The sequence below is a fragment of the Lepisosteus oculatus genome, chromosome 28 (assembly GCF_040954835.1).
Source record: "Lepisosteus oculatus isolate fLepOcu1 chromosome 28, fLepOcu1.hap2, whole genome shotgun sequence".
NCBI lineage: Eukaryota > Metazoa > Chordata > Actinopteri > Semionotiformes > Lepisosteidae > Lepisosteus > Lepisosteus oculatus.
The window spans coordinates 687,412-713,401 of record NC_090723.1 but is presented as its reverse complement, the minus strand read 5'-3'; the positions used below and the strand labels follow the sequence as shown (position 1 = coordinate 713,401).

The 25,990-nt window shown below is 48.1% G+C and overlaps 2 protein-coding genes across 8 annotated transcripts in view; one reads left to right on the top strand and one right to left on the bottom strand.

Moving 5' to 3' along the window:
* Positions 1 to 103: 103 nt before the first annotated feature.
* On the bottom strand, positions 104 to 12,465 carry acbd4 (acyl-CoA binding domain containing 4). 5 transcript variants are annotated; one of them, XM_015361968.2, is made up of 11 exons: positions 12,391 to 12,465; positions 9,341 to 9,641; positions 9,082 to 9,202; positions 8,634 to 8,718; positions 8,238 to 8,358; positions 7,627 to 7,776; positions 6,012 to 6,097; positions 5,211 to 5,361; positions 4,561 to 4,772; positions 3,787 to 3,840; positions 104 to 1,700 (listed from the first exon to the last, which is right to left on the bottom strand). In XM_015361968.2, exons 2-11 carry the CDS (start codon positions 9,456 to 9,458, stop codon positions 1,572 to 1,574), a joined length of 1,227 nt encoding a protein of 408 aa, XP_015217454.2. In that variant the 5' UTR covers positions 9,459 to 9,641; positions 12,391 to 12,465; the 3' UTR covers positions 104 to 1,571. The 5 variants fall into 5 exon arrangements, with proteins under 5 accessions (XP_015217454.2, XP_015217456.2, XP_015217453.2 ...); XM_015361970.2 differs by lacking the exon at positions 12,391 to 12,465 and adding an exon at positions 10,035 to 10,275 and having other exon boundaries at positions 7,705 to 7,776; XM_015361967.2 differs by lacking the exon at positions 12,391 to 12,465 and adding an exon at positions 10,035 to 10,274.
* A 476-nt stretch (positions 12,466 to 12,941) lies between these two features.
* The window catches only part of LOC102698909 (1-phosphatidylinositol 4,5-bisphosphate phosphodiesterase delta-3-A), a 28,712-nt gene continuing 15,663 nt past the window's right edge, over positions 12,942 to 25,990 (top strand). Inside the window, exons 1-3 of one of the 3 annotated variants that reach the window (XM_015361966.2) lie at positions 12,959 to 13,032; positions 23,631 to 23,687; positions 24,124 to 24,291. In XM_015361966.2, the coding sequence (XP_015217452.2) occupies positions 24,129 to 24,291 (163 nt within the window). In that variant the 5' untranslated portion in view covers positions 12,959 to 13,032; positions 23,631 to 23,687; positions 24,124 to 24,128. The other 2 variants (XM_015361965.2, XM_069185837.1) reach the window with 2 other exon arrangements.

Genomic DNA, 25,990 nt, shown 5'->3' with positions numbered 1-25,990 from the left:
TGTCTGCAGCTGTGGGATGAACTGTAAGGTGCCAACATTCAGAGTGGACTGAAAAGACTGTTTTTGTGTTTTCAGTTTTAAGGTTGACATTTCAGAAGAAAAGTACTGATGTAATATATTTTTAATATCTTTAAAACTTTCTAATCACCATACACCCCCCCACACCAAATATAATTTTGCACATCTTGTTTTATCTGTGAATCTTTTCTCAGCCACAGACAGGAACAGTCTGATCTCAGTGTTACTCTCTGTTTGCATACAGATCATTCAAGTGTCAAGAGGTAATTCATTAGAAACGCCTTCCTGCTTCATATACTGTACGTGTCTCCATTTACATTCCATCCCACTCACTTGATCAGCGTTGCATTCCTGCAGCATGTCAAAACACTGAACTTTGTACATCTTACCTTTCTCAAAATCATAACTGTTCTTATTGCACTGAGAAAATATTTTGTAACCCTTTTCAGTTGACTCTGGGAACAGGGTCAGCAAGCTTTTTTTAACAACAATAACGAGGACACAAAGGAGTCTCCATTATCTTGGATCTATGTAATTGATTAACAGGGCTAAAGCCGGTTTAAGCTTCTTGATGTTAAGCAGCCCTTCGGTTCACCCCTCACCCAAGAGCTGAAAGGCACTGAATCCGGGTCCACATCGACCCCCTGGTATCGCCCACGAGCCCCTCCCAGATCTGTTTCACTGAACGGGCTGCAGTGACCTCAGAGTCACGCTGCGCTGCACCTGAAAGCACCAGTGGCACTGGAACTGAAGCACCTCCTTACTGAGAAGCAGCCACGCCCCCTCAGATAAGGGACAGCTACTTGAATCTTTAGTGATTCTGGCAACACTAAAAGGAAAAACAAAACTGCATGTTCTTGTGTGACTCTCTTTGTTTCTTCTTCTTAGATGTTTCCAAGATAATAGGTGCTGTTTTCACGTAGTTTTTTGAAAGGAACTCGTTAACCTCATGGGGGGAAGGGGGACAGAAGTCACAGTTGTGTCACTGCTCCTTTTCTCCCCATTAGGTCAGCTCTGTGGCGTAACACTGAAATGCTTCCCTGTCTGTTCATTACACTCAACTTGAAACATAGTGCTTAGCATACAAAGGGGAAATATGGAAACAGAAAACATTCACACAAACCAGAAACCCCAAATATAAGAAAGAGAGCTCATTGGGCCGTAGATAACAGAGCTGTTGAGTAATAGTTAGTTAATAATTAGAGATGTTATTATCTCTGCATTATGAGGTGCTCCTAGATTTAGTTCCCCTGACACAGAATTTACTGGTGTATTTGCTCAGTGCTCAACAGCAATCCAGGATGCCAGTGGACCCCTCAGTCCTTGTGGACCCCTCGCATCCATTCCTCTCTGGACTCTTCAGCGCTGGAGGATGATGGGATACTAGTGTCTAAGGTGGAGGAGCCCCACTCTGTCGTGCGGCGTGCTGACACGACTGGTTCTAAGCAATCTGTAGCCGGTGTTGGTCTTCCGGTCTGGGTCAGGCACTCGGCTCGACCAGTGCTGTGATGGCAGGAGATGCAGTGGCACCGGATCCCCGACCCGTGGGTCTGTCACGCGGCCTTCCGGACCTTCCTGTGTCTGTGCCACAGCAGGCTGGCCAGGCCCTGGGCCAGAAAGGGCCAGAGGAGCAGGAAGAGAAGAGTGCGCCCAGACACACCAAACGCCCCATACCAGGGCCCCTGCAGGCAAACACAAAACAGAGAAGAGTAAAACACAGCACAAACACGGCTCTTTACAATGCAAAATCGTGAAGCCTGTTTTCAAGATCTCCTCTCTCCTGCTCTGTATTCGGTATGAGGACCATAGGCTGGTCCTCCTGAATTGCCTTTCCAAAAAGACTGAACCATGTGAAAACGAAAACTTAAGACAGCAGGAAGGTTCATCTCAAATCCAGCACAGGACAGAGCCTGTTGTGGGTGTTTCTGTCAGTGTCCTGGTTGTTTTTTAAAGCAAGGATTCAAAGGGTAAAGGTCAAGGGCTAAAGGTTAGAGGTTGGCCAATCTGTAAGAGGGCAATGGGGTTAATATGCTGTAACAAGGAACTGTTACTCCAGTGTAATTATACATGAAGTGACATGAACAGGCTGCCAAGTTCAGCAGTGAATTCAGCCTGGAATCTGGGGGTGGCCGATCCTGGAAAGCCACAGGTCACACTAAAACCGCATTTTCATGTTGTATGAAATGCAATGTTTCAGTCTGTTTAGCAGGTATTCTGTTTAGTGAAGTCTGGATTGTTCATCTCTTGTGTGGAGAGGCTAAGGAGAGCTCCTGTTATCACTTCAAGACATCTCTTAATCACTAAATTATTAAATGACGAGCTGCCAAAGTGTTTTAAACAGTTGAACAGTTAAACAAGGTAACCAATGACACTTGCTGGAAAGTAAGTGACCACCTTAATGCCACACCTTCAGAAGGTGTCAATTAATGTGACATTGTCCATATTAATCCAGAAAGTCATTAATCCATTCAGTAACTAGCATTCATCACTTTTGACCAATCACCGCCAGGCAGGCTAGGTGGACTATTCTTTGTAACCTTTTTTGTTCCTTCATACAAACAGCTCCTCAGGTGTCACTGACCATCTCTGCAGATCAGATTGGGGTGTAGCCAATTGTAAAAACAATCTGAACTTTTTGTCTAAGTGATAAACCTTTGAACAAATATGCAGTCAAATTTAAAGTCATTAATAAAAATGTGTACTGTGGAGCACAGTCGAATGGAACTGAAGTCAGCAGGAAACTGTAACTAATGATTCATAAATAGCCATTTACTAGAAAGCATTACCAAGAACGAGTTTCAGGAAAGCCAGATGATATGATTGGTATTCAGAGCCTTTTTGATGATCACAGCAGACACCAGCACACCCCTCCACACCCTCCCCGCTGCAGGGCGAGAGCAGACTTCCGCCCACAAATTCCACTGTCAGTCAGAACACAGGCTGGCCAATTACAGAGCAACGCTCCATCCGTCTTAATGAAAGGTGGAATTTTTGTTGTCAGATCCGTTGCTGATAAGCTTATTTTTTAACCCGAGGTTTGAAGGTCACGTAGGCTGGCTGATTCCTCAGAACAGGTTTGAATAACGTACCTCAGCCCTGACACTACACTCACATTCCTAGCTGCTGTAACAGGTGCTTCTTTGTGGCAGCACGACTAGAAGGGCCCATGTACATAAACCCCAAGTCTTGCCTTCCTTAGCTCAGGCACGACCGGCTCAGTGGTATTTCCCTGTCCTCCTTTAACTTGGTCCTTGAGCTTCACTGTTCTTTCCTCACTCACTCTTACTCTTTCTACACCCTGGATTAAAGTGAACTTTGACCAGCAGATAACCGTCTGGCCAGAGGTCGGAGATACACTGTTGTCCCTGATAATCAGACACGACACCCGTCGACTCCAGCAGACTGAACAATAGACTGAGATGTAGATCTCTCCCTGAACAGATCTGTTCTAAGGCTTTGTCATACCCATGACTTTTCCCTCTACAACCCTCTCCGAGGACGCTTCCTGACAGATCCCTGGAGTGATGACATGTCTCCTGCACTCCAGTCTCCTCTTTCTCGCCACACTCCTAACAGCACGACGTCTTCACCTCTGCTTCCTCTGAACGAAAGAGGCACTTGCAAAGCCGCCGTGAGACAGGTGTGACGGGTTCCCTGGCCCGTCTCGTCCTCTTTCATCATGCGCATCCGATCACGGAGACAAACACAACCCCACGCCTCGGCCGCTAACCGCCCGTGTCGCCCTGCGGAAGCGCCTGAGCTCTTTACCTTTTCCGCAGGAGTGACGTCTCGCGCTGCAGGTCTCCAGCCTGGCTCCCGTTCCTGGAGCACAGAGAGACAGAGTTCAGGAGACAGGTCTCCGAGTGCCCAACGCCTACCGCTCAGCGCTCACGCCCTCCTGCGTGTGCTGTAGGGTGACCGTGCTGCCCCTCCGAAATCGCATTCCTGACATCGGAGCTCCTCCTTTTCACATAACACTGCCAGGAATTTGACCTGTCCACCATGTTACACAGGTAAGCAGAATTCCCCGTTTCCAGAGCAGGATCGTACCAACACCACCACCATTTGTGGCCTGAGCCTTGGTTTAACAGTGCAGAGCGGTGCTCCAGCTCTTTGCATTTGTTTGCGCTTTGACTCGCAGGCACAGCTCTCAACATGTCGAGAAGCAGAGGTCTGACCAGCTGGAGGGCAGCCGGTGGGTTTGTCACGGGAAGGACCTCCGGCTTTTTTAAGCTCCCCGATTATCCTGTAGGTCAGGGGATCTTGGCTCCTGTGCTCTGGGAGCTGTAGCCCAGCATGTCTCCTCGGTCTGGTCCACCTGGGTAATTAAATGCTCGGGATACTGGGATGGGATGTTTTTTGACAACCTTTGACACAGACTGTCTTCTTGAATTCCCATAGTAAATCTGTGTGGTACGTTCAGTCTCGAGTATTTCCATGCACTTACTGTGCTAGGATGGGGCTCCCATGCCAGCACACATGCCTTGCCACACGGCTCTCTGCTGCCCCCCGGAGGTGCTGGGCAGGGCCAGCAGAGCCTACCTGTGCCGGCGTCAGCCTCTCCAGCGTCTCCAGCCGCTCCAGTAGGTGGCGCATGTCCTCCTGCAGTCTCCGCAGCGCCAGGGCAACCTGCTCCTGCACCGCGGCCCCCTGGCCGACCCCCGGGCCTCCCTCCTCGCCGCCCCTGCCCCCTGCCCCCGCGCCCCCCGCCAGCGCCCGCCCCGCGCGGGGGACGTCACCCCGGTCCCTGGAGCCTGCAGCGACACAAACGCAAATGAATGGTGAGATTGCCAGGCGTGGCGCCACACCAGCCCCCCGCCAGCAGCAGCGCCGCAGCGCGTGGTTCCCCCCTGGCCAAGCGCCCAGGGGCCCGGGGCCCCAGCATGAACACGGACACCCAGAGAGGAGCTCGATGAGGAGCACTAATGGGCAAGTCCGCATCTCAGCACCTGTCTGATTTGCTGTCCCGAGGATAGATCATCAATATGAAATGCACTGGCTGGCAGGCAGCTTTGCACGGATCTGTTGAAAGGCAACGAATTGATCACACTAGCTGAACGTGACAGTGATTTCAGCCTAGCTGTGTTGTCAAGCATACGTATCATGAATCAACCCCACGAGGGGCAAGCTTTTGAGGTTTCTTTCTTTTTAAGCCAACAAAGAGAAGGAATAAGAGAACGATGTCTTCTCACGTGTCTCCTCTCTGCGTCCTTCTCGTACTGCCCTGGGGGAACCCCTCCTCCTCATCCTCTGTCCCCTTTCTCCGCCTTGGCCCAGTCCCATCTGGGTTGCCTCAGCAACGGGGGTGTGGTCAGAACCAAGACCATTCAGCCATTGGTCGCACTACAGACAGAGAACACAGTGTGACCTCCACAGGCCACACCCACAAAGAGACACGCCCCCATTACAGAGCTCCACATATGGACTGTAGGCTCTGGCCCTTATGGGTGCTTCTCCACTCTTTATTTCTTTAAGGAAGTTTAAAGTTTAAAGTTCCTGGTTCTCCATCGAAACATCACAGATCTTGCCAGCTCTGCAGTTCCCATCCATCCTTCCATTTTCCCACTGCAAGGATCACAGCCGCCCGAAACCTATCCTTGTTTCCTGAGGCTAGATGGGACTGCACTGTGGACAACCACAACCCATCACTGTCAGACCTTTGTCAAAATGTCAGGGGGTTAAAAGATATTGGGTCAGCCCCTTATTGGACAAATTAGGTGCCCATCACCCAGCTATTAGGATAAGTGGTTAAAAATTCTCCTGTATGAAAGAGAACCAGATAAAATCTGCACTTTTTTTTTCCTCATGGATTTATTTTGCATTTCCACTGCTTCCCAATATTCACATCCTGGTTTACCAAATCTGTGCTTTACTGTAATTACTACAGTATAGATTCTTAGTAATTAACTCACATCATTAGCTAGTGGAGAAACATGTTTCACCTTTGCTCAACAGGCTGTTGGTCAAAAATCTGTGACCTTTGACTCCTGTACCTTATCGTGGTCCAGGCGTTCCAGCGAGTCACAGAAGACCTCTCCCTCCGAGTCACTGGACACCCGAGGGCCCTCCAGCACCACCCCTGCAGCAGAGAGACACGAGTCGCCAGCATGAAACATCCCTCCCCGGATAGCACCCCTCCGTCCCTGAACCCCAACAGACAGCACTGACACCGGGGAGGGAGTGCAGACCGGACTGGGACTGGGGGAGGGAGTGCAGACCGGACCGGGACCGGGGGAGGGACTGGGGGAGGGAGTTTTCCCTCTTAACAGCAGAAACACCAACCAGTCGATCCAGCCCTGCTACACAGGTAGATCTACAAGGAGCCACCCACCGCTCACGAGACACCGATAACTCCCTCACAGCGAGAAAAGGAGCTCATCACTCCTTGAGGACACCAGTCACACTCTGGGGAGTTTCCTTCAATTCACAGCTGCCCGGGGAAGACAGTGGACCACAATTTCCTAGATGCAGCACCTATTCAGTCAGGGTCACTTCAGAGCTGGAGTGTTTGCAGCTGGCTGACTGCGTGCTCTTTGGCTCACAACAGAATTCAGTTCAGACAAGTAATTCAATCACAGAGCCAGGGACCATGTTGGAGAATGATAAGAGACACTGCATACCGAATGTGCAGGAGAATGACAGCTCTTAATTACCTCTTCACTCAACACCCCTTTGTTTAAAAACCCAAACCAGCTGAGAGGGGCGTGTCCTGGTAGGCCCGAATTGAGCCATTTGTTTCACAATGTCAGATCCTGGAAGTCACAGGCGTGGTACTATATGTAGGAACAGGCCCCTTGATCCTCCTGCCTTCTGTTAGCAGTGGTATTACTGATTACACATGAACTGCCCTGAAGAAGCCCAGTTCACAGAATCAGTCCCACAGCCTTTCTACAGCAGAGTCTAAATAAATAAATGAGCTGAACATCTAAACTCAAAGCTGTGAATACGTTAGAGACAGGATCTGATTTAAGTCCTAAAAATATAGTTGAGGCTGGGTTTTGCTTCTCACTTATGTCTTTAATTAGGACACAAAGGCATAAATGGTAGTTTAACAAATTACTTTTTTCTTAATTATTTTTCTTTTGATTCAAATCTCTTATTTCTGTCAAGGCCAGTATTTGGGTTCAGTCCTGTTTCTGTGCTATGTCCTGAAATGTTTTTTAAGAAGTCATCCGCACTGCCTTTCCTTCATTCTTAACTTTCTTCAGAGCGATAAACCAGGCAAGAGTCTCTCTTGTCCCCTTTCTTTGATGTTAGTTGCGAAATGTATGTCAATACAGAAACAATGGATCCATTTTCTAACCACTTTAATCCAGTTCAGAGTCACGGAGCAGCCAGAGCCTATCCTGGCAAGCAAGAGGCACAAGTCAGGGCACAGACAGGGCACAGACAGGGCACAGACAGGGCACAGACAGGGCACAGACAGACAGCACCCCAGGTCCCGAACTGAACCCAGGGCCCCGGCGCTGCGAGGCAGCAATGCTGAACTAATCATATTACTTACTGCAACATGTCTGTGCATGTTCCTGCACTATAAATAGGAAGTATTCAGCATCTGTGGGATACTATTTAGACCATCACACTGTACCAGGGAAGCCTGAGAATCACCTGCTGTGATGCGTTTCCCAGAAACCTCCCCCTGACAGCCGCTCGTCCGCACCGTGTCCCACGCAGGACGAAGCTCACCGTTCCCCAGGCTCTGCAGCTCCTGGCTCAGCTCGAGACTCGCGCCGCTGTCCGTGTCCGTCCGCTCCAGCCCTGGTCACACACACAGGCAGGAGGGAGAAGAGAGTGTGAGTGGCGTTAGCTCCGTCCACAGGGCCACACCACTCGCATGGGTACAAGCGGGGCTGATGGTCAGCCTGACCCCTTTCCAAACACGCCTCATCACGAGGGACAGCTCACCTCTCTGACACACCTGGCACCCGCACGCTCAGCTCTGGCTTTGTTGGTGCTGGTCCTCACAGACCTGCGTCCACCTGAGGTCCATCAAACAACCTTAAAACTGAACCATTTATTTACAAAGACCCTTTTACAAATTTCAGCTTCAGATGAGGTCATCTGAGGTCAGAAATTACCATCAGATATATTCTTGGTTTCAGAGGACCCCGTATTTCCTGTCCTGTGCCAAGTATAAGGGCTCTGCTCTCCTATTCTCTGCAAACAGTGGACTTGAAGGCACCAGTCACAGATGAGATCATGAATGATAAGATAATGACCTGCCCTCAGGCTCTGCAGCGCCTCGGGGAGCTGGGGCATGTCGTGGATGACGTGGTAGAGAGGCTTGAAGTAGTGGAACAGGGCTGCCGTCTTCTCCGTCACGGGCATGGTGTCAATCACCTGCAGGGGGCGACACAGCCTCAGTCGTGCCAGCACGCTGCCTGGACACGCGTGCTCATACGTGCTCAGGTCACCCCGCGCTCCGAAACACACAGCACACGGAAACAAGTCTGAATCCCAGGGGTATCAGTCTGATCCCCCCCAGGGCTGTACCAGCAGAAGACAATGCCAGACGCTGGGTACGTCATGCTTTCTACCTTATTAAGAGAGGCCTGGAGTTCCAGCAGTAGGAAATACAGTGACTCTCTGTGCTGAGGACAGGAGAGAGGCCCTACCTCCTGTGCCACTCTCTTTATCTCATCAACGTAGGCTGTCATGGCTGCGCTGTGAGACATGTTTCCCAGGCGCTTCCAGGAGTCCCTGCGAGGAAGAGGCATTATAAAGCCAAATCCCAGCGGCACACACAACGACACAGTCACACGCAAGGACCAGTGGGCATGCATGCAGGACGGCGGCCAGGAAGAGTTCCTGTGCACGAAGAGCGATGGGCGTCTGGAACAAGCCTGCCAACCACATGCTGAAGCAGATGCCCTGGGGAATACCAGCAAGTGAGCAAACACAATGGGCAGAACCGCCCTCTCTGGTTTGCAATGTTTGCAATGTTTCTAATAAATCTTATGTAAACTTAACACACATACTGTATGTACTGTATTCATAGCAGCAGCATATTCCAGTCTATAACCATTGAAACAGATCTATCCAGCTTCCCTGCAAGTCCCTCACCATTTGTAGCGGCCGACGGGGTCCCAGAACCCGGGACGAGGCAGCCTGCAGGGGCCACAGGTCGCCTGCTTGTAGAGCCCGTACAGCCGGAGCATCACGTCATAGGAGGGCTTGTAGCAGCCTGAAGCAGAGCACCACACAGGCCAGCTGTCAGTCAAGCAGAGGCCGAGAAACTCATTCGAAACAAATCGCAACATCTTTTTCCCGCAGGAGGTTTTAACGTCCGCCCGGCAGATCTGTCGGGTGGCGCCCAGCTCACCGGTCTTGGGCAGGTTCTGGATGACGCAGACCGCGGTCTGGAAGCGCCGGTGGCAGTCCTGGTCTGCGAGAGCCATGCCCCCTGCGGGCACAGCCTCCCCACGGCCCTCCAGGGGCATCTGGCCCGGGCTCAGGGGCGACGGCCTGCGGCACAGCGGCGCCACCCGGGGGGCCCGCCTGGGACTGATCCGTCAGGGCGCCCCGGACCCTCCGTGGAGTTGACAACTGAGTGCAAACACTGCCGAGACACCTCTCAGCCCGCGTAGTGAAAACTAAACTGGAACAAGCAATAGGTTTATTCCCTGCGGAAAAAGAAGAAAGAAAACACGTTTAGGCTGTGGAGCCTTCTTAAATGACCAAGTTAATTACGTAAAGTTCTTCACAGTATGGTGCCATTGTAAAGAGAACTAAAGCAGAAAATACATTTTCAAAACACTGTGTTCTGTACATGATACATGAAATCATAAAGCTAAGCCTCAGTTTCATAGATTTTATTTGATTCCGTTTAGCTACAGAAGCGCGTTACTTCGCCAATACGCAAAGACCTTTAAATCTTAAAGCCTTTAATCGCTGAAAGTGTCGGTGCTGAAACTCGCCCATGCACTCAAACGGCGGCGGCTGTATCGCGCTGATAGCTTGTATCTTGAGCTCAGCAAGTGATACTTTGCACTTTCCTTCTGACTAAGGTCGGTTACCTTACAAAATTAACCCCGGCGTCTCCTGACCGCTCTGAAACCAGCGGAGCTCACGGCGCACCTGACCGGTACCGACTAGCCCGGCGGGGCGGCTCAGCTCGACTCTGTAGGCTGTCAGGTAGAGCCCATATCGCCTGTGTTACCCTGCGCGCTTTACGCAGAGAGACAGACTTCAGCAGCCCTGGGCTACAGCGCAGCAGACTGATCCATCAGCTGGTCCCTGGGCGGGCATGTTTCCGCTTCTCCTCTCGCTTCTTAGCCAATCACAGGCCGAGATTCCGCCCATCCTCCCACCCCCTGCGCAAGACGTTAAGACGGACCAATCGGAATGAGATACTTTCTGGGACAAAACCGTCATAACCGTTATAACCAATGAAAAGATTTTAAATGTTACGTGGCCCCTCCCCCCTGCCAAACCCACACACACACACTTGCATATGAAGGCGAAGTTTGAGCGCCCTCTTGTGGCAAAAGGCGACTCTTCGGAGGTCCTTGTGTTCAGGACACAGGACTTGTGACCTCAAGGGTTCGACAAGAAGATTTTGTGTTCTCCAGCAGCGGGGCTCTAGAGCTACATTTCTTGTAACTGGAAGAACGCAAATAGACCATAGTTTTGCATCTAAGCAGGGCTTTTATAGGTGCATTTCACAGCGTGAACTGTCACGCCAGAGTGCTCATTCAGAATTCGGATGTCTGTTTGTCTCAATTTTTTTACTCCTTCAGTAATAATAGTATTAATAATAATAATAATAATAATAATAATAATAATAATAATAATAATAATAATAATAATAATTGCTTACACTTATATAGCGCTTTTCTGGACAATCCACTCAGTGGCCACCCCTGACCCTGCAGAGTTTCATGTTAATGTTCAGCTTTAAATAAGCTGGTTGCATTACAGTCTCAATTTAAATTAAACTGCAAGTGGAAACATCGGGATTTCTCGGATAACTCTGTTAGTTGCATAGTGCATAACAATGAAGGCAAGGAGCAATGACTGTGATCAGGCTGACGGTGATCTGCTCAATTCAGAGACGGTTTACTAGGCTCCTCTGACAAACCGCTGATGGCAACAGTGTTTTTTCATCAAATAAATGGACACGTTTGAAGGAAACCTTAAAGTGACCTTAAACACGTCTAGACGAAACATGAAAAAAAAATCATTGAAATAACGTGTGCAAGAGTATCCCATCTGGTATCCAGGGTATAGTTTTGTTGTAGGTTGTATTAACCAGAAGGCGGCGCTATATGCTCTAGCATTTTCTAGTTTTACCGCTGAGCCTGACTCTCAGGACTACATGCAGGCTCTGCCACGTTCTCCAGAGCAGTCACCGAGCGCTGATTTATGATGGCGAGATCTCGTACAAGTGTGGTAGAAACTGAATATTGTAGCGTTTCGCACCCCCCCAGAATGGAGTGTCCCAGTGACCCTTAGCCTTTCACCTTAAGCCTCAACCCTTCTCTTTCACCTAATAAAAGCAGGAGAAATCGCTCTTTCACCTCCTGTCCTTTTCAGGCCTGTCTCTTTCTCTTCCACACTCCCTATCCTTATCTCAATTCAAACAGCCTCCTAGCTCCTTATCTACCTTTCATTAACAGCCCTCTGTGAAATAAAAGGGCGATAAAGCCCCCCTGTAATCCTAGACGTCCCCAGATTATTAAACCTCACCAGCCAACACAAGACTGTTCGCTATCCGTCCATTTTCAAACTGTATTTGTCAAATTATATTTAGGTATCTATATATCAATCTTTGTAACTTACATTTAGTTCATTGATCCTCTGAAAAGCGTTACAGTCTACAGTGTATAAACACTTTATTATGTCATAAACAGCCGTTTGGTTTCCAGACACCTTCACAATATTAACGCCCGGACCGGTGTTGAAGGCTGTGACACAGAGAACGGCTCATTCTGTGTTCTAACCTAAAGCTTCGTTTTACATCTTTATCGCGGTACATTCTCGGGAAAACAGAGCGGCATAAAATTCATAAGAACCTCATAGTCGAGGCAGGGTGGCTTTTTTTCCAGTCGAAGTTCTCTCAGCCGGTACTAGGGGGCAACATATCGCCAAGCTGGGATACTGAATAAATCTCGACGCCTGAATGTCTTATGAAGCTTTAGTCCAGCCCGGTCAATTACGAGCTTCGCCGTATCCCAGGTTCTCTGAAAGGGAAATATTATCTAGGATTGCTTCCTCTTATTTTCGGATCCTCGCTGTGTGGATTTTACCCGCAAACCCTAAACCCTGGCGACTCCAAAGCTCTGTGTATATGTTCCCGTCTACTTTTGCTTTTGTCCGGAGAAAGCCGGTGTGGCGGAGGTGTGTTGTGGAATATATACTGTAATTACATACTCGCATTAGAAGATAGCTGGTCAACTGGGGAAACTGGCTGCGCCGGTTTCCACGAGATCGTGGTAAAAGAATAAATGAATGAAATAAACAAAAGGGTGCCTATTTTCCGAAAGCTTTGGTAGAAATCCTGAGGTGGGGGTCTGTCCTGTTAGTCTGGAACGCCATCTCCTCTCTGTCTTGCCTGCGTGTGAGCTTGTCTTTCGTCTCAAGCTATTTGTTCTCACGAATCGGGTTTTTTTTTCAGTCCGTATTCGCTTTGCTTCAGAGGAGACGTACCCCACAATCAAGCTGCGCTTTGCTCTTTTCGAAAAAAAAAAAAAGGTTTTAGCCTCTCTCAAACATTTTCGGTGACATCACCGGCTCTGTGGGCAGCCTCCGGATTTTTTTCCCTACTACTAGCGAAGGAAAAGTTTTTTTAACTCGCGAGACGTCTTGGAGACGCCAAACACAAGAGAGCTCACAGGAACGGACCGGGACCGCTGGCCTCAGAGATAACAAACAGCCGGGAAAAATAAAAATAAAAAATCCTAAACACCACCCGGGTTGGCACCATGTTTAGAAAAAACAAGAAGGACAGAGTTTTGGAGAACGAGGCGGGCAAGTCGGAGTGTAAACAGGATCTGCGCGCACTGAGGAAGTTAGGTAAGGTGGCATCAAGGCAGCCTCTGCGGTTGCGATAGTGACCAGTTTTTGCATTCGGTTATAGGACTTTGCAAGTCACCGCAGACTGAACAATAATTTACTGTGCACCATCGACAGATACAGACAAGTGTACATCTGCCTTCGAAATGATTCGAGACGTGGGCGAACTGTACCAGATTTATTGATGGCGAAGACCATACAGGACTCCGGTGTGGGGAATGCACCGAGAGCCTTATTAGGTGTCATTAGACAGCGCACATTCCCGTCTGTTAAGTTCGTCCCGGCTCCTAAGAGCAAAGCGCAGGATAGATGCCACAGCGAGCCCGGGACACTGGCCAGAGTTACTGAAATTAAACCATCCCTCCATGAAGAGCCAGTAACTACTCCAGCGATCCCTCTCGTCATGTGTGTGGCCGGTGTGTGTCAGGCATGCCTGTAGTTCTTTATCCCTGGTTACCCCTGAAGTGCGCCAGCTGGGTCTGATTCCCCTGTCGCCAATTCTGGGCGGAACCCGCGTACTTTTCTGCGTGTTTCTCTGGTCCGACAGTCATGGCCACCCAGGGACCTGCTGAGGAGTCTGGAGGTCCTGGCGGGGCTCATGCCGAACTTGGGGTGCGGACGGTACCGGAGAGTTTTAGCACGGCTCTGTGAAGCCAGACTATCTTGCCTGCAATTTAAAAACAGGCTACGGCCCATGGAAAAAATGAGTGAGGCTTATTGGAAAAGCTTATGTAAAGATAAAAGCAATTTTCCTGGATGTGCGATGAGGGACGACTGGTATTAATATTATTGTTATATAAGTATAGGATCACATGAGCTGTGATGGCTTTGTCATCGGGAAGAGTTGTCGCTTTGTGTTTGTTGATGGATCATTGAAAAGTTATTTTAGCCTTTGTTGAGATGCTGTGATTCAGAGGGCTGGCGCTAGACGCCAGCGGTGCCCTACTTGGTACCTCTGTTTTTTCAAACTGGCTGAAAGATGCTGTGTCGGAGAATATACTCATTCGCGCAGATACTATTCACGAAAGACACAGAATATTACTAGACCTGAAAGAATACATGTTCCTCTCCCATAGACTCGCGAGTGTGTCACCACTGTTAATTTTTGTACCAGCGGCGGTGCTGGTTCGCCGTTTAAAGATGCGCTTTGACCCTGGAAGTTGCCCAGAAGTGAATGGTTAAAGACATTTAAAGACGCGACTGTAAACGGTGTGGAGCGGCGCATTAGAGAAATTCGCCTAAGAAAGAACTCCGTGTGTAAGAAGTGGAATTTTCCAGTGAGCGATGATTCCCAACCAGGTGGAGAATATTCTTGTGCTTTACTAATTTTTACAGTCTCCGGGATAAAATCAGATCGCGGCCTATACTGGTGAGCAGGGTCCCGCTGATCTAAATAACTGTCAGGGTGATATTCCAGGCTGATTCCTTTAATTTCGTCAGAAGGACAACGAGGGGCACTGGAAATTACAGCACTGGACAGCACAAATTGCACTGGAAGCAGTTGTAAAATATTTCAAAACTAAGGCAGTGTAGATTTGAAAAGATTTTTCCTTCTTAGTTCTTGCTCATCGGTTGGAGTCCATGTAGGGGAAAATACAGCGTGAACCTTTTCTGAGGCAGCTAGTGGGCTGTGTCCTCCCATCTGGGCTGGGCTGAGCTGAGCTGAGCCCTACTGGGCTGACAGTGAAGTAGGGAGAGTCAGGTCCAGAGCTGTCTGTGCTCAGCAGAGACATGGAGTCCTTCTGTTCAGTGAGTTGCCTTTCCTGAGCCAGGAACATGGAGAAACAGAAAAGATTTCAACCTGAACCTCACAAAAGGAGGAAATGGTTATGAAAACAGCTCCCACAGCAGGGCGCGTTTCTCACTGAGGATGTGGAGGGCCTCTGAAGAGCCAGGGTGCGTCTGAGTCAGAGCAGCCTTGAGCGCTCCCTGGCTGTGACGGCACTCAGAAGTGTTCCTGAACGAGTGTGGGAGGAGGGGGTGGCCTCTGTACGTGCTGACCTGCCGCCTGTCCAGTTTGCTGACTGACACTGCCGTGTCGACAGAAATAGAGCGGAGGAAAGGAGCTGCAGATAAGGGGCTGGAGACTGTGTGTTTATGTCCCACAATGTCCCTCAAGCTGCACTGCTGGCCCTGTCCGATACTGGGTTCCCATATCCTGGTCCAAACAAACACGGGATCTCCAGGGGCTCATTCTGAATCGGGCACTTCTCATCATTAACTGGGCATATCACTGGGACTGGGACTAGAAGTGTACACCAGAATGGCAGATTATCGCAACTGGTTCAAAACTGGACAAATGGAGCTGGGAATATGGAAACTTGGATAGTAACAGATTGTTGAAAATCAAAAGCACCTTCATTGCTGCAATGTTTTTAAATTTTCTATTCACATTTTTATGTTCATGCTTTTGCAAGATCCCAGCTGTTTAATGGAAATGACACATTGCATTGATCAATACAGTTGGTCTGAATTACCAATGAGGAGTTGGACTCCTGGTGTAAGAGTGTCCTACATGAGTGTCTCTGACTGGTGGGACTGACACCTGACACCTAACTAACGCGACGTGCCTTCAGACATTAACGTGGCGTAGAGGTGTTTTGGAAAGGTCACATATTCAGAAATACAAGAAATTAATGAATGAAATGGGGTGTTTAGATACTGTACGTCTTAATGTTGTGGAGTAACCAAAGTGTGGTGTTACATGTGAACTCACGAGACAGAGGCCACGCCTCCAGTCCTCGCAGGCAGAGAGAGTCAAGCTGGACGCTTGACAAAACAAAAGGTTCATGTATGGAGGAGGTGGACTCAGGCTGAACATTAAAATGAGTTTTACTCAAAACATGAATAATACTGCGCTCGGGCCGGTGACGTGTGTTTGTTATGGAGGTGTGCAGTGGGATTGAAACAGGTCAGAAACGCTACTCTAGATGACGTGCTTCAGAGCAATTAAAGCACAGTTGTATTAAAATCACCATCCCCCGATTCAGAGCTGAGCGACAAGTGACAGTCTGTCAGCCTGGATTCTGGGGGCGGGGGGCACCTTGTCTTTGATTTCTCGTGAATGAGCCACTAGGCTCTTTTAATGCTGCGCTTGCACTGGGGGAAAGTTGACTGTTATGAGATTAATTTAATTCCTCTTTCTCCAGGGGAAGCAGTTTTCTTTCACTTCTTCTTCCACAGCACCGATCATTCAGTACCAAGCCTGGAAGTGTTGGCTGCCTGACACCTCAGCCAGTGCTGATCTAGACCAATCGCAGAGCGGTTTGAAATGTGACGATCCAGACACCACATGGAGCAGGAACCAGCACATGAATAACCAGCAGCTGGATTTATACTTGTCCTACAGGGCCTGATGCAGACGGTCATGCACGTGGGCGCAGAGGTGCTGCAGCCAAATCAGCTTTTATGATTCTGTGGGGGGCTCTGGCCAGCTGGCTGCTCCCCCCTTCGTTCGGCTGAAGTCGCTATGTCCAGGCGTTTCAGGCAAACACAGGATACATTGTCAATCTGCACTGCAGGGCTGGTCTCATGCCCAGACCACAGCAGTACTTTGAAGGAATCTGCAGCCCTTGGTTTGTGTGTTAAGGCCATTATTAAGATTGTGAGGTGTGTCTGTCTTCTGGGCTGATTTGTGTGCTGTAATGTGTGCCTTGTTGAGTGTGACAGATAGCCCCGTGCTCGCTGGATAGACACACATGCCTTTTACCTTTCAAGAAGCTGAACTTCGACCGGCTGGATTAATAATTAACTCTTTATAATCAGGTAGAGGAAATGATCTCTGAGGAAACAAAGTGAAAGGCAGTTCAGATGTTCAGGCACTAACAGGAGACATCCAGTTGAGGACAGACATTATTAGACAACAGACTGGAGAAAGGCCCTGGACTTGTATCCCATACTGAGAATGCATGGCCCAAAATAATACTAAAAACAGGCATTTAATGAAGAAGGTTATAAGGTTACCTATGAATTGGCTTCATTACTCTGCTCTCCTCCCCACTGAGAGCTGGTGTGTGGTGAGCGTTCTGGCGCACTATGGCTGCCATCGCATCATCCAGGTGGGGCTGCACATTGGAGCTGGTGGTAGAGGGGAGACCCCATTACCTGTAAAGCGCTTTGAGTGGAGTGTCAGCTGAGGCTCTAAAGACAGGTTGTGTAAAAACTGTAGAGTCAGCAGTGCTTCCTCACAGCACAGGGGCCCTGGCTTCAGTTCAGGTCAGTTCTGGACCTGGGGGGCTGTCTGTGTGGAGTCTGTATGTTCTCCAAAGACACATGAAGGTTAAATTGGCTTCTGGGAAAACTGGCCCTAGTGTGAGTGTGTGTGCCCTGTGATTGGTTGTTGTCCTGTCCATGGTGTACCCCACCTTGTGTCCTGTGATTGGTTGTTGTCCTGTCCATGGTGTACCCCACCTTGTGCCCTGTGATTGGTTGTTGTCCTGTCCATGGTGTACCCCACCCTGTGCCCATGGCTTACCAGGATAGGCTCCAGCTCCTCCGTGACCCTGAACTGCAAAAAGAGGTTAGAAGATGGATGGATGGTTCAGAACAGCTTTGTAAGACTTGAATATTCCAGTTTGAACATGTGTTCTGTGATCCCAGGTCTTGAATGAAACTTGCAATTTGAGCGTAATGCACAGCCGACTTCCAAGAACAACAGTGCTGTTTTTTTCCTTTCAAGCTGCACTTTTTTAGACACTCGACCGACATTAGAAACAATTGAAAGCAGGTCTGCCAGTGGAAGCAATTAAGATAACGACACCCAGCTGATTATTTTTTCACTCCTGAGGGGAATGGTTAATTGAAAATTAAGATTTAGCATCCAACGTGGCAGAAATCTCCAGCTCTCGGCACTGCTGGTGTGGAAGCAGTGGTTCAGCGACACTCCTGTTTTCAACAGCTGCTGTTGCATTAGGAATGGGATACTCAGAAGGGATTGCATTGATCTCCAAGATCCTTCAAACTTTGAAAGGGCAATTTGGAAAATTTTAATTGTCATCTAGTCTAAAAATTGTTCCGTTGAAAAAGAATGTTAGCTTTGGGTGGATTAAGTACGTTCAAACAGCCAAATTCTGGGACTGTTTTCCTGATTACAGAGCTACAGTTTGCAATGGCCAATATCACCAAGAAAGCTGTCTTTCCCACTGAAAAAAGAACTGAGTCTACAAGTAGGCATTATTCTCATGATCTTCACTGTTTTTCATTGTTTGGTCACTTCTCCTACAAATCACATCACATTAGCCAAGAGCCTAACACAGTATGCAACAGAAAACAAGTGATTTAAAAACATAAATGACAAAATAATTGTGTTTTTTCAGTGTGATAAAGAGCTGGTAATGTTTTTGACTAGAACTGACTGGTGAACATATTTTTGTTGTACTCCCGTCGTCCCATTGTGTAATTCCACTTAACCGAAAGCTGCTTTTTCTAGTGAGGGTGACGGCAGCCCAGAGTCTGTCCTGAAAGCAGAGGACAGAAGGTAGAACTGAAAGGACAGTCCCATTTTGCACAGGACACCAACCCATCACAGTTCTGGTTAGAAAATGAACACAAAATGTTCACAGAAGTATCAGCCAAGCAAACAATATTATTTGTCGTATTTGTAGAACGTTATGTAGATGATTGTACAGTATGTACTGCCGGGCAAAGCTATACAAGCCCTGGGCTTGCCTGTGGGAACTGGTTTACAAACAGGCCCACCTGTCCTTCTGCTTTTTGTTCAGAAGAACAGCTGAAATTAGATTTTCAATAGGAAACATTCAGTCTGTAGAGGAACGTAATGTTGAGGAGAATGGAGGAGATAAGGAGATAAAGCCTGACTGCGTCACGTTAGTCCCAGCACCAGAGAGAGAAGCTGCAGCATCAACCCAGCGAAACGTCGCTTTCTAATTCACCCCTGAGACCTGTGCCTTGATTACACAATGGCCTCATTCCAGTCTGAACTGGGTCACGCCAGCTCTGCGAGGAGCCCGCAGAGCACATGGGCATTCTTCGCTTGTTAGGGAAAGAGAGGAATAAGGCAACGAGCTGTGATCTGTGGGTCAAAGGTCATGTGACTGGCAGAGAAGCCAGGCTGTCACAAGGAGCGACACGGATTTTCCCTGCAGCTCAGTTACAGAAAACAAATGAGCTCCACCTCAGACGCAGGAAAAAATACAGAGGAAAACAAATCTGCACACGTAAGAAACAGCAGTACTGGACTTGAATTGAATATTCAATCAGTTTTCCTCTAATTCATAATAATAATTAATAATGATTGCTTCACTTATACAGTGCTTTTCTGGACACCACGCAAAGTGCTTTACAGGTAATGGGGATCCCCTCCACCACCACCAGAGCGCAAACCTACCTGGTGACGTCACCTTTCTATGCCCCCCCAGTTCAACAGGAAGTAAGGTTTGTGTGTGAGTGAGGCCTGTGCTCTCTGCCAGCGAGACACCCACCACAGTGAGTGTGGACCCGTAACCCCTGTGAACACATCATACGTTTCCTCACTGTAGAAGGGGGAACTTGTTTTTGTTATAAGGTATAAATTCTAGCACTTTGCTGACTGCTTTCGTGCTCCAAGCATCGGTGACATTCCTGTGGCTCTGCTGTGAAATCCAGCCACAGTGGTTTGCCAGGGCTGTCTTTGCCAGACTGGAGTTCTGGCTGTGTGCAGTCCAGGGCTGGCTTCTCAGCTTGTGCTGCTGCAGGATGCCAAAAAGGCTTGGCCCTGGACTCTGTAATTGAGGAGGCCGAAGTTGAGGCACCCAGAAGTAAACTGGGCAGAGACAGGGTTTGTTACTCAAGATCCCCCTTCTGAAAAACACCCGGCTGCTTCACCCAATGGCCTGCATTATCCGGACACCCAGAAATGTTGGATAACTCCCAGAGCTTCTGTGAATAAGATTAAGAAGAGCCTGTTTGATAAACTCAATTGTGCATTGGCCCACAGCCCTTAATATTTTTGTGGGTTGGCTGGTTGATCTGTGTATATTTAATCTCTTCCCTGCTCATCTGTGAGCATGTGTTGAGTGACAATCATTCTGGTTCTGGTTTTAGCAGAAGAACGAGAAACACCTCCTACTAAGTGGTCAGTGTTGTGCAAATGTGGCCTCATCTCCCAAGTTCCCAGAAACCTTCAGCATATCTTATTTTGTAGCAGCCCAGTCAAATCAGAGCCTGTCTGCATTTTTGCTTTTCAGTCATTAAGGAATGGTAGATTGTATGGGTGCCCTAATGTCAGTGAGCTGTTACCTTTTAACCCAAAGAATGGTTTGACCTTTATGACCCACTTGCTGGCTGCGGACCTGACCTGTGAATTTTGATTAATTGGTTCAGAAATTCAGATAAATTGCAATTCAGATAGAAACTAGACTGTTTCTGATTTTCTTGAATAGCAGGAAGTTGGCTACTGGTCAGCAAGGCGTGAATGTATGATGTTTGCTTTATACAGTAGTTGGGCAGCATTTACGTTGTTAAATAATTAGAGCCATGTGTGACACAATCATGCCCTTTTCTCTCAGACTTGAAACAAGAATTAACCCACTTTGACCAGATCCCACTTTGCAAGTCATAGAGTCCTGCAGACATCATGGTGAGGTCCCTAGCACTAATGGGCAAAATTCCAAAGCCCTTTCAAAAGAAAGCACTTGGGAAAGGATAATTATTCTAATGATGTTTTTTTGTAGATTATTCTATTATTGGTCATGAATAACATCTCTGACTCTTTCGGGAGCATAACCAGTTACACCAGTTTTTCAGGTATGACTCATCGAGCCCCGTGCAGCATGGTGCATCATTGTAAAACTCCCAAGGGTTCATTCTGGGAGTGATTGTAAAAGCGCCTTTGAAGAGTAGCCTGCATGCCTTGTGTTATGGCTGAGGTGTGTGGGTTGTGTCTGTAAGCCAGACAAAAGTCAGCAACAGTGTGGGCCCTGGACGAGGGGTCAGTGAGCCACAGTAGGCTTCACAGTGGCCAGAAAAGGGGCTCCTCAGGTGCAGCCTGGGGCGTCCAATCCTGACACCGACACCGCGGCTTCTCCAGCAACCTTCCTGCACAGCTGAGTCACTGAGCACACTCCGCTCCTCTGCAGACCTTCAACAGACATGTTTCAAAAACACTCTACCTGCAAGAGCTGCTTCACTGCTTGAGGGGGTAAGGCTGTGTAAATGGGTTGTGAGCATCTTCAGTATTATGTGTCAGGACCCAGTAATTGACCAACTGAGAGCCAACTCAAATAAATTGTACATTAAAATTTCTGTGAACAAATACAATGTGTCAGTTATCAGACTGTTGCTCACAAGCTCGGTTCTATGTGTATTTTTCAAATGTAAAGGATATCTGGCAGAAACAGCAGAGAACCGGCCGAGAGCAGCTCTCCTCTGGTCAGAGCACCGATCCTCACTGGCTTCACCACTGCAGAACCAGATCGTTCAGAACAGGCAATTCTTTCTGCTACTAGTTAAAAGTAATGATGTTTTGTGTTTAAGGGAGATTTGATATTTTGCATGAGCTGTGCTATGTGAATCATTCCTCGAGGCCAAACATTTTATATCTTCTTAGATCTCTGTCTATCACGCCCCTCCTGACATCACCATGTAGCCCTCTCTTTAATTTACAAAGCAAGGCTTTAGCTGAGGTATTTATGCTTGGAAACCAGGAATGGGCTGCTCTTCTTCCCAAAGACCTCCAGTTTTTAAGAGCTGCAGACCCTTCCATCAGCTCTGAAGACCTCATCAAGGCCATTGGTTCACAGCACTTCATCTGCTTGCTTTTTGACAATTAGATCTGTCTACCCCAGCTTCCCCCTTGCTGTATAATCCTCTAGAATCCTTCAACCCGCTAGCCTCAGGTACTAAAAAGATAATGAAAAAGGAGATATTTTTTCTAATACCTTTTTTTGATGTTTTTATATTGGTCTAGCATTTGTTTCTTGCTAATCTCATTCTCCCTCAACTTTCGGTATGGGAAAACATCAATGTTTTAGCTCCGTTTTACATGAAGATCTGAGCAACAGGCCCACTGATGTTTATCTCTGTGATCCCAGCCATGCTGTAGTTGGGCTGTGATTCCTCTGTGGTTTTTCCCAACCTTGTCATTAAAATGCTCTGTGGTAATTACAGCCCAGAATTCGTCTGTGTGCTCCTGGGATTCTGCTCCTAGTCTTCCATTCCACTGTTTGTTTTTGCAGCTTCCCAGCTCTGGACTGCTGAAGGTCTTATGCCATCTTGCTCCCATACCTCACTTCAGCCTTGGACCTTCACTGGTCAGAGCTGGTGATACCCTGGCAGATGCCTTTAGGATTCCTGATTCCTGATTTGCAACACACATTGGCTCTAGTGTTGTGAGTGACAAGAAAAGGTTAATAAAGGAGACTCAGGTGACTTCCTCCAAGCCCACAATAAGGCTTATTTATCATCTTGAATAAACTGAAAATCTCCATTCCGGAAGAGTTCTAAGAGAGGTTAGAACTTGTGCCTCTGGGTTCGTTTATTGTAGTGCACTCAACTTCCAGCATTCTTGGCCTGTGATGGACTCAGATTCATCTCGTTCTGGGCCAGAGGAAGGTGTGGTGGTAAGCCTGCTAAGTGAAGCAGCTGGACATTGTATATCTTGACGATATCCGTGTTTAGGCAAATTGTAAACACAACGACTGGACAGTGACTTGGAAGGACACACTGTTCGCACGTGACCTGTCCATGCCAAACATGCGGACTTGCAGGGGAACACGTATACATAGGGTGCTATAACAATCCCACGAGAACCTAACAGCAGAAGTTCACATCCGTTTATAGATGGATTTTTACACTTGGCTTTCAGTGGTTCAGCTGGAAAATGAAATAATGGCAAATACCTGTAGCCTTGGGCAGCACAGAGGCGCAGTGGTGAGCTCTGCCACACTGGGGCCTGGACTCCATTCCTGGGGTGCTGTCTGCATGGAGTTTGTGTGTTTTCCCTGTGTTTTCGTTCTTCTCCAGGTGCTCTGGTTTCCTCCCACAGTCCTGATAAGATATGCTGGCATCTAAAATTGCTTCTAGAAAAATTGGCAGTCGGCCCTGGTGTGTGTGTGTCTGTGGGACTGGTTTCCCATCAAGGGTGTGTCCTGACTTGTGACCGCTGCTTGCTGGGTTAGGCTCTGACTCCCCTGAGACCCTGCAATGGATGAAACCTTTAGAAAATGGATGTTACACAATGTGACCGTTTTCATTAATCTGTGGACATTGTCATAACCTGGGATTTATTGATAGTAAATGCTGAGCTGCTAAAGAAACAGAAATGCCTTTGTTTTGAATTGAAAGTATTGAAAATGACTTTCGATACTGTTTGGGAGATTCTTTGGAATATCGCTGACTTGGCCAGTACTGGGAAGGGAGACCTCTAAGGATCAACAGGTTGGAGCTGTAAGTGGTGCTGTGCTAATGGGCCAGTAGGTGGCGATCTTCCCTCTGGACTTGAATTTCCAAACTAATGTTTTCTTGGTCACTAGAGATCCCGTGGAACTGTTCTTAAGAGCAGGGGTGTTGACCCATGTGTCCAGGCTACGTTCCTCTCTGGGCTGGGCACAAACTGTCTGTTGTAACCACACTGGCCTCCCTGAAGTTCTCACTTCTTTCAGCATGAAGAAATGTCTCCCGACTCTGCCTGATCAGCGGTGCAGTGGATTGGCACCCAGGTGGGGGCCGCACTTCATTGTCTTGGGATCCTTTAAGAGGAAAAGTGCTGCATAAATCAAAATACTCATCAATATTTTTGGGTAACACATTCTGTTGCACGGTGGCCACCCAATTTCAGCCGTGTCCATCACAGACCATCATAGGCACACACAGCACTCACAGCAAGCCAATACAGTGTCTTTGCCCTAGAGAAAATCTTCCCATGCTCCCAGTTGTATGGGAACCTAATTTCAGTGATTCACGGAGCGTAACCTAGTTATTGTAATGGGTCAAAAAACACAAAACACAGCCAATGGGGCCGCAAAAAATATCAATCTGTTTTCAAAAGATTAAACTGCAGAGGCCTGTTGTTAGGTGCTGGGTGCAGTGATTTCCCCTGCGCTGCAGTGCCTGTTGCTAACCGTGTGCCCTGCTCCTGCCCCTGTGTGTGCCCAGGGGTGATGGAGGACGCGGACGTGCAGGCCATGCTGCGCGGCACCAGCATGGTGAAGGTGCGCTCTGCGAGCTGGCAGAAGAGCCGCCTGCTGCGCCTGCTGGAGGACGGCATGACCGTGTGGCTGGAGTCCAAGAAGCGGCTGCGCCGGGCAGCCGCCCAGCAGACCTGTGAGTGCCCACGGGCCAGGGGAGGGGGGGGCGATATGGGGGGCAGGACCAGGGGAGGGGCGAGATAGGGGGCGGGGCAACGGGAGGGGCGAGATAGGGGGTGGGATAAGGGGAGGGGTGAGGGAGGGGGTGAGATTTGCCATATATCTGCTCACTTTACCATGCTTTCACTGTGCATTATTAATCATTTTACTGTGGTGTACCATAGTGATCATACTTGGGTTATCTGGCTCACAGGGCCTGGAGACTAGAGTCAGTGATGTCATCAGACTTGTGCTGCAAGGCTGTTTTACAGAAACTTCCTTTTAAGTAGGACAAGCAATTTTAATGGAACTCGTGACAAGGATTCAGTCAGATCTGATTGGTGATTGGTGTGTTGGATGAATTACTACAGCGCATGATGATGTGATGAGGGCTCATCTTCATGTAAACATGCCTTGAGCTGCGATCAGGTTTTTGAAGGTGCTGCTCAGTGTAAATGAAAGATTTTAGTTTCTTTTTATAGGAAAACTGTATTAAATGCAGCATAGCATTAAGCTAAATACTAAATACAGTATTTCAATAGTCATTAGTGGTAATAGTCACTAAAACACTAGTGGAGGCTCTGAGTAAATTGTTCTACATGTACATGTTGTAACTCCTGATCTAAGAAGCAGAGGTTCAGAAATATGAAAACGGTTTATGGATTTGGAATCTGAAATCTAGTGTGAGTGTTAATGATAATAATTGAAATTTTTCATTTTAAGCACCCAAAGAAAAGAATGGAACAAGCTGGTTTTCCTTTTTCCCACACAGCCCAATCTGAGAGCCGATAAATAAATTTATTCTTAAATGAATGATGTACAAACTCTTGCTGTTATAACAGAGTTGGCCTCCCATTGAAGACCAGCTCTTTGGTTTTCCCTGCAGTTGGGGTTCTTCAGATCTCCTGTCCTGAGCTCTGTGGCCTGTGTGCCTCTGAACCGCACCACTGCAAACCAGAGTTTCATCCTAATTAGACAGGAGCTAATAATAGATCAGGGCAGGCCCAGGTTAAACACATCCTTGGGCAACGTTGGGCCAAAAAAAGTTCAAATTACACAGTAGATTTCTCTTAGCATGGCACACCCCAGCCAGCCCATGTCACTGCTGTAATTAACTCTCCAGATCTCAGAGCTGTCTTACATTTAGCCTCAGCTCTCCCCCATCCTTGTGAGCTCGCTGGACCGCAAACCAGCAGGTGTGTGGTTTCCCAGGACCAGCTGTGATCCCTGGTCTGCACACTTGTTCTGATTGGAGGACTCTGAGGGGCAGGGCTCCTGCAACCAATAGCAGAGTGGGCCTCTTTGGATGCTCCTGCCCTTTGCTCCCTGACCTCCAGGTACAGCCTGTCCTTGCAGGACTTTTTCTTTCTTTCTGACTGGAGCCGTATCCTCTTCTATCTTGTCTTGTGTTTTCTTTTCCCTCTCGTTTCCTGTGCTGACAGATAGTCCATTCCTTCAAAACCCTGATTTTTTGGAAGGAGGCAAGAAATGATGTGGGGAAGAATATCTGTGTTGCACGGCAGTGCTACAGGCTGCGTGCGACACTCAGTTTCCTCCCTGTTGTACATTTGCTTCTTAGTTTCGTAAGTTTCCTGCGCTTGTTTTGAAAAGGGACAAAATAAACTCCTAACGTAACTCTTAAATTCACTGCCTGACATCTACTGGACATGTTCTTG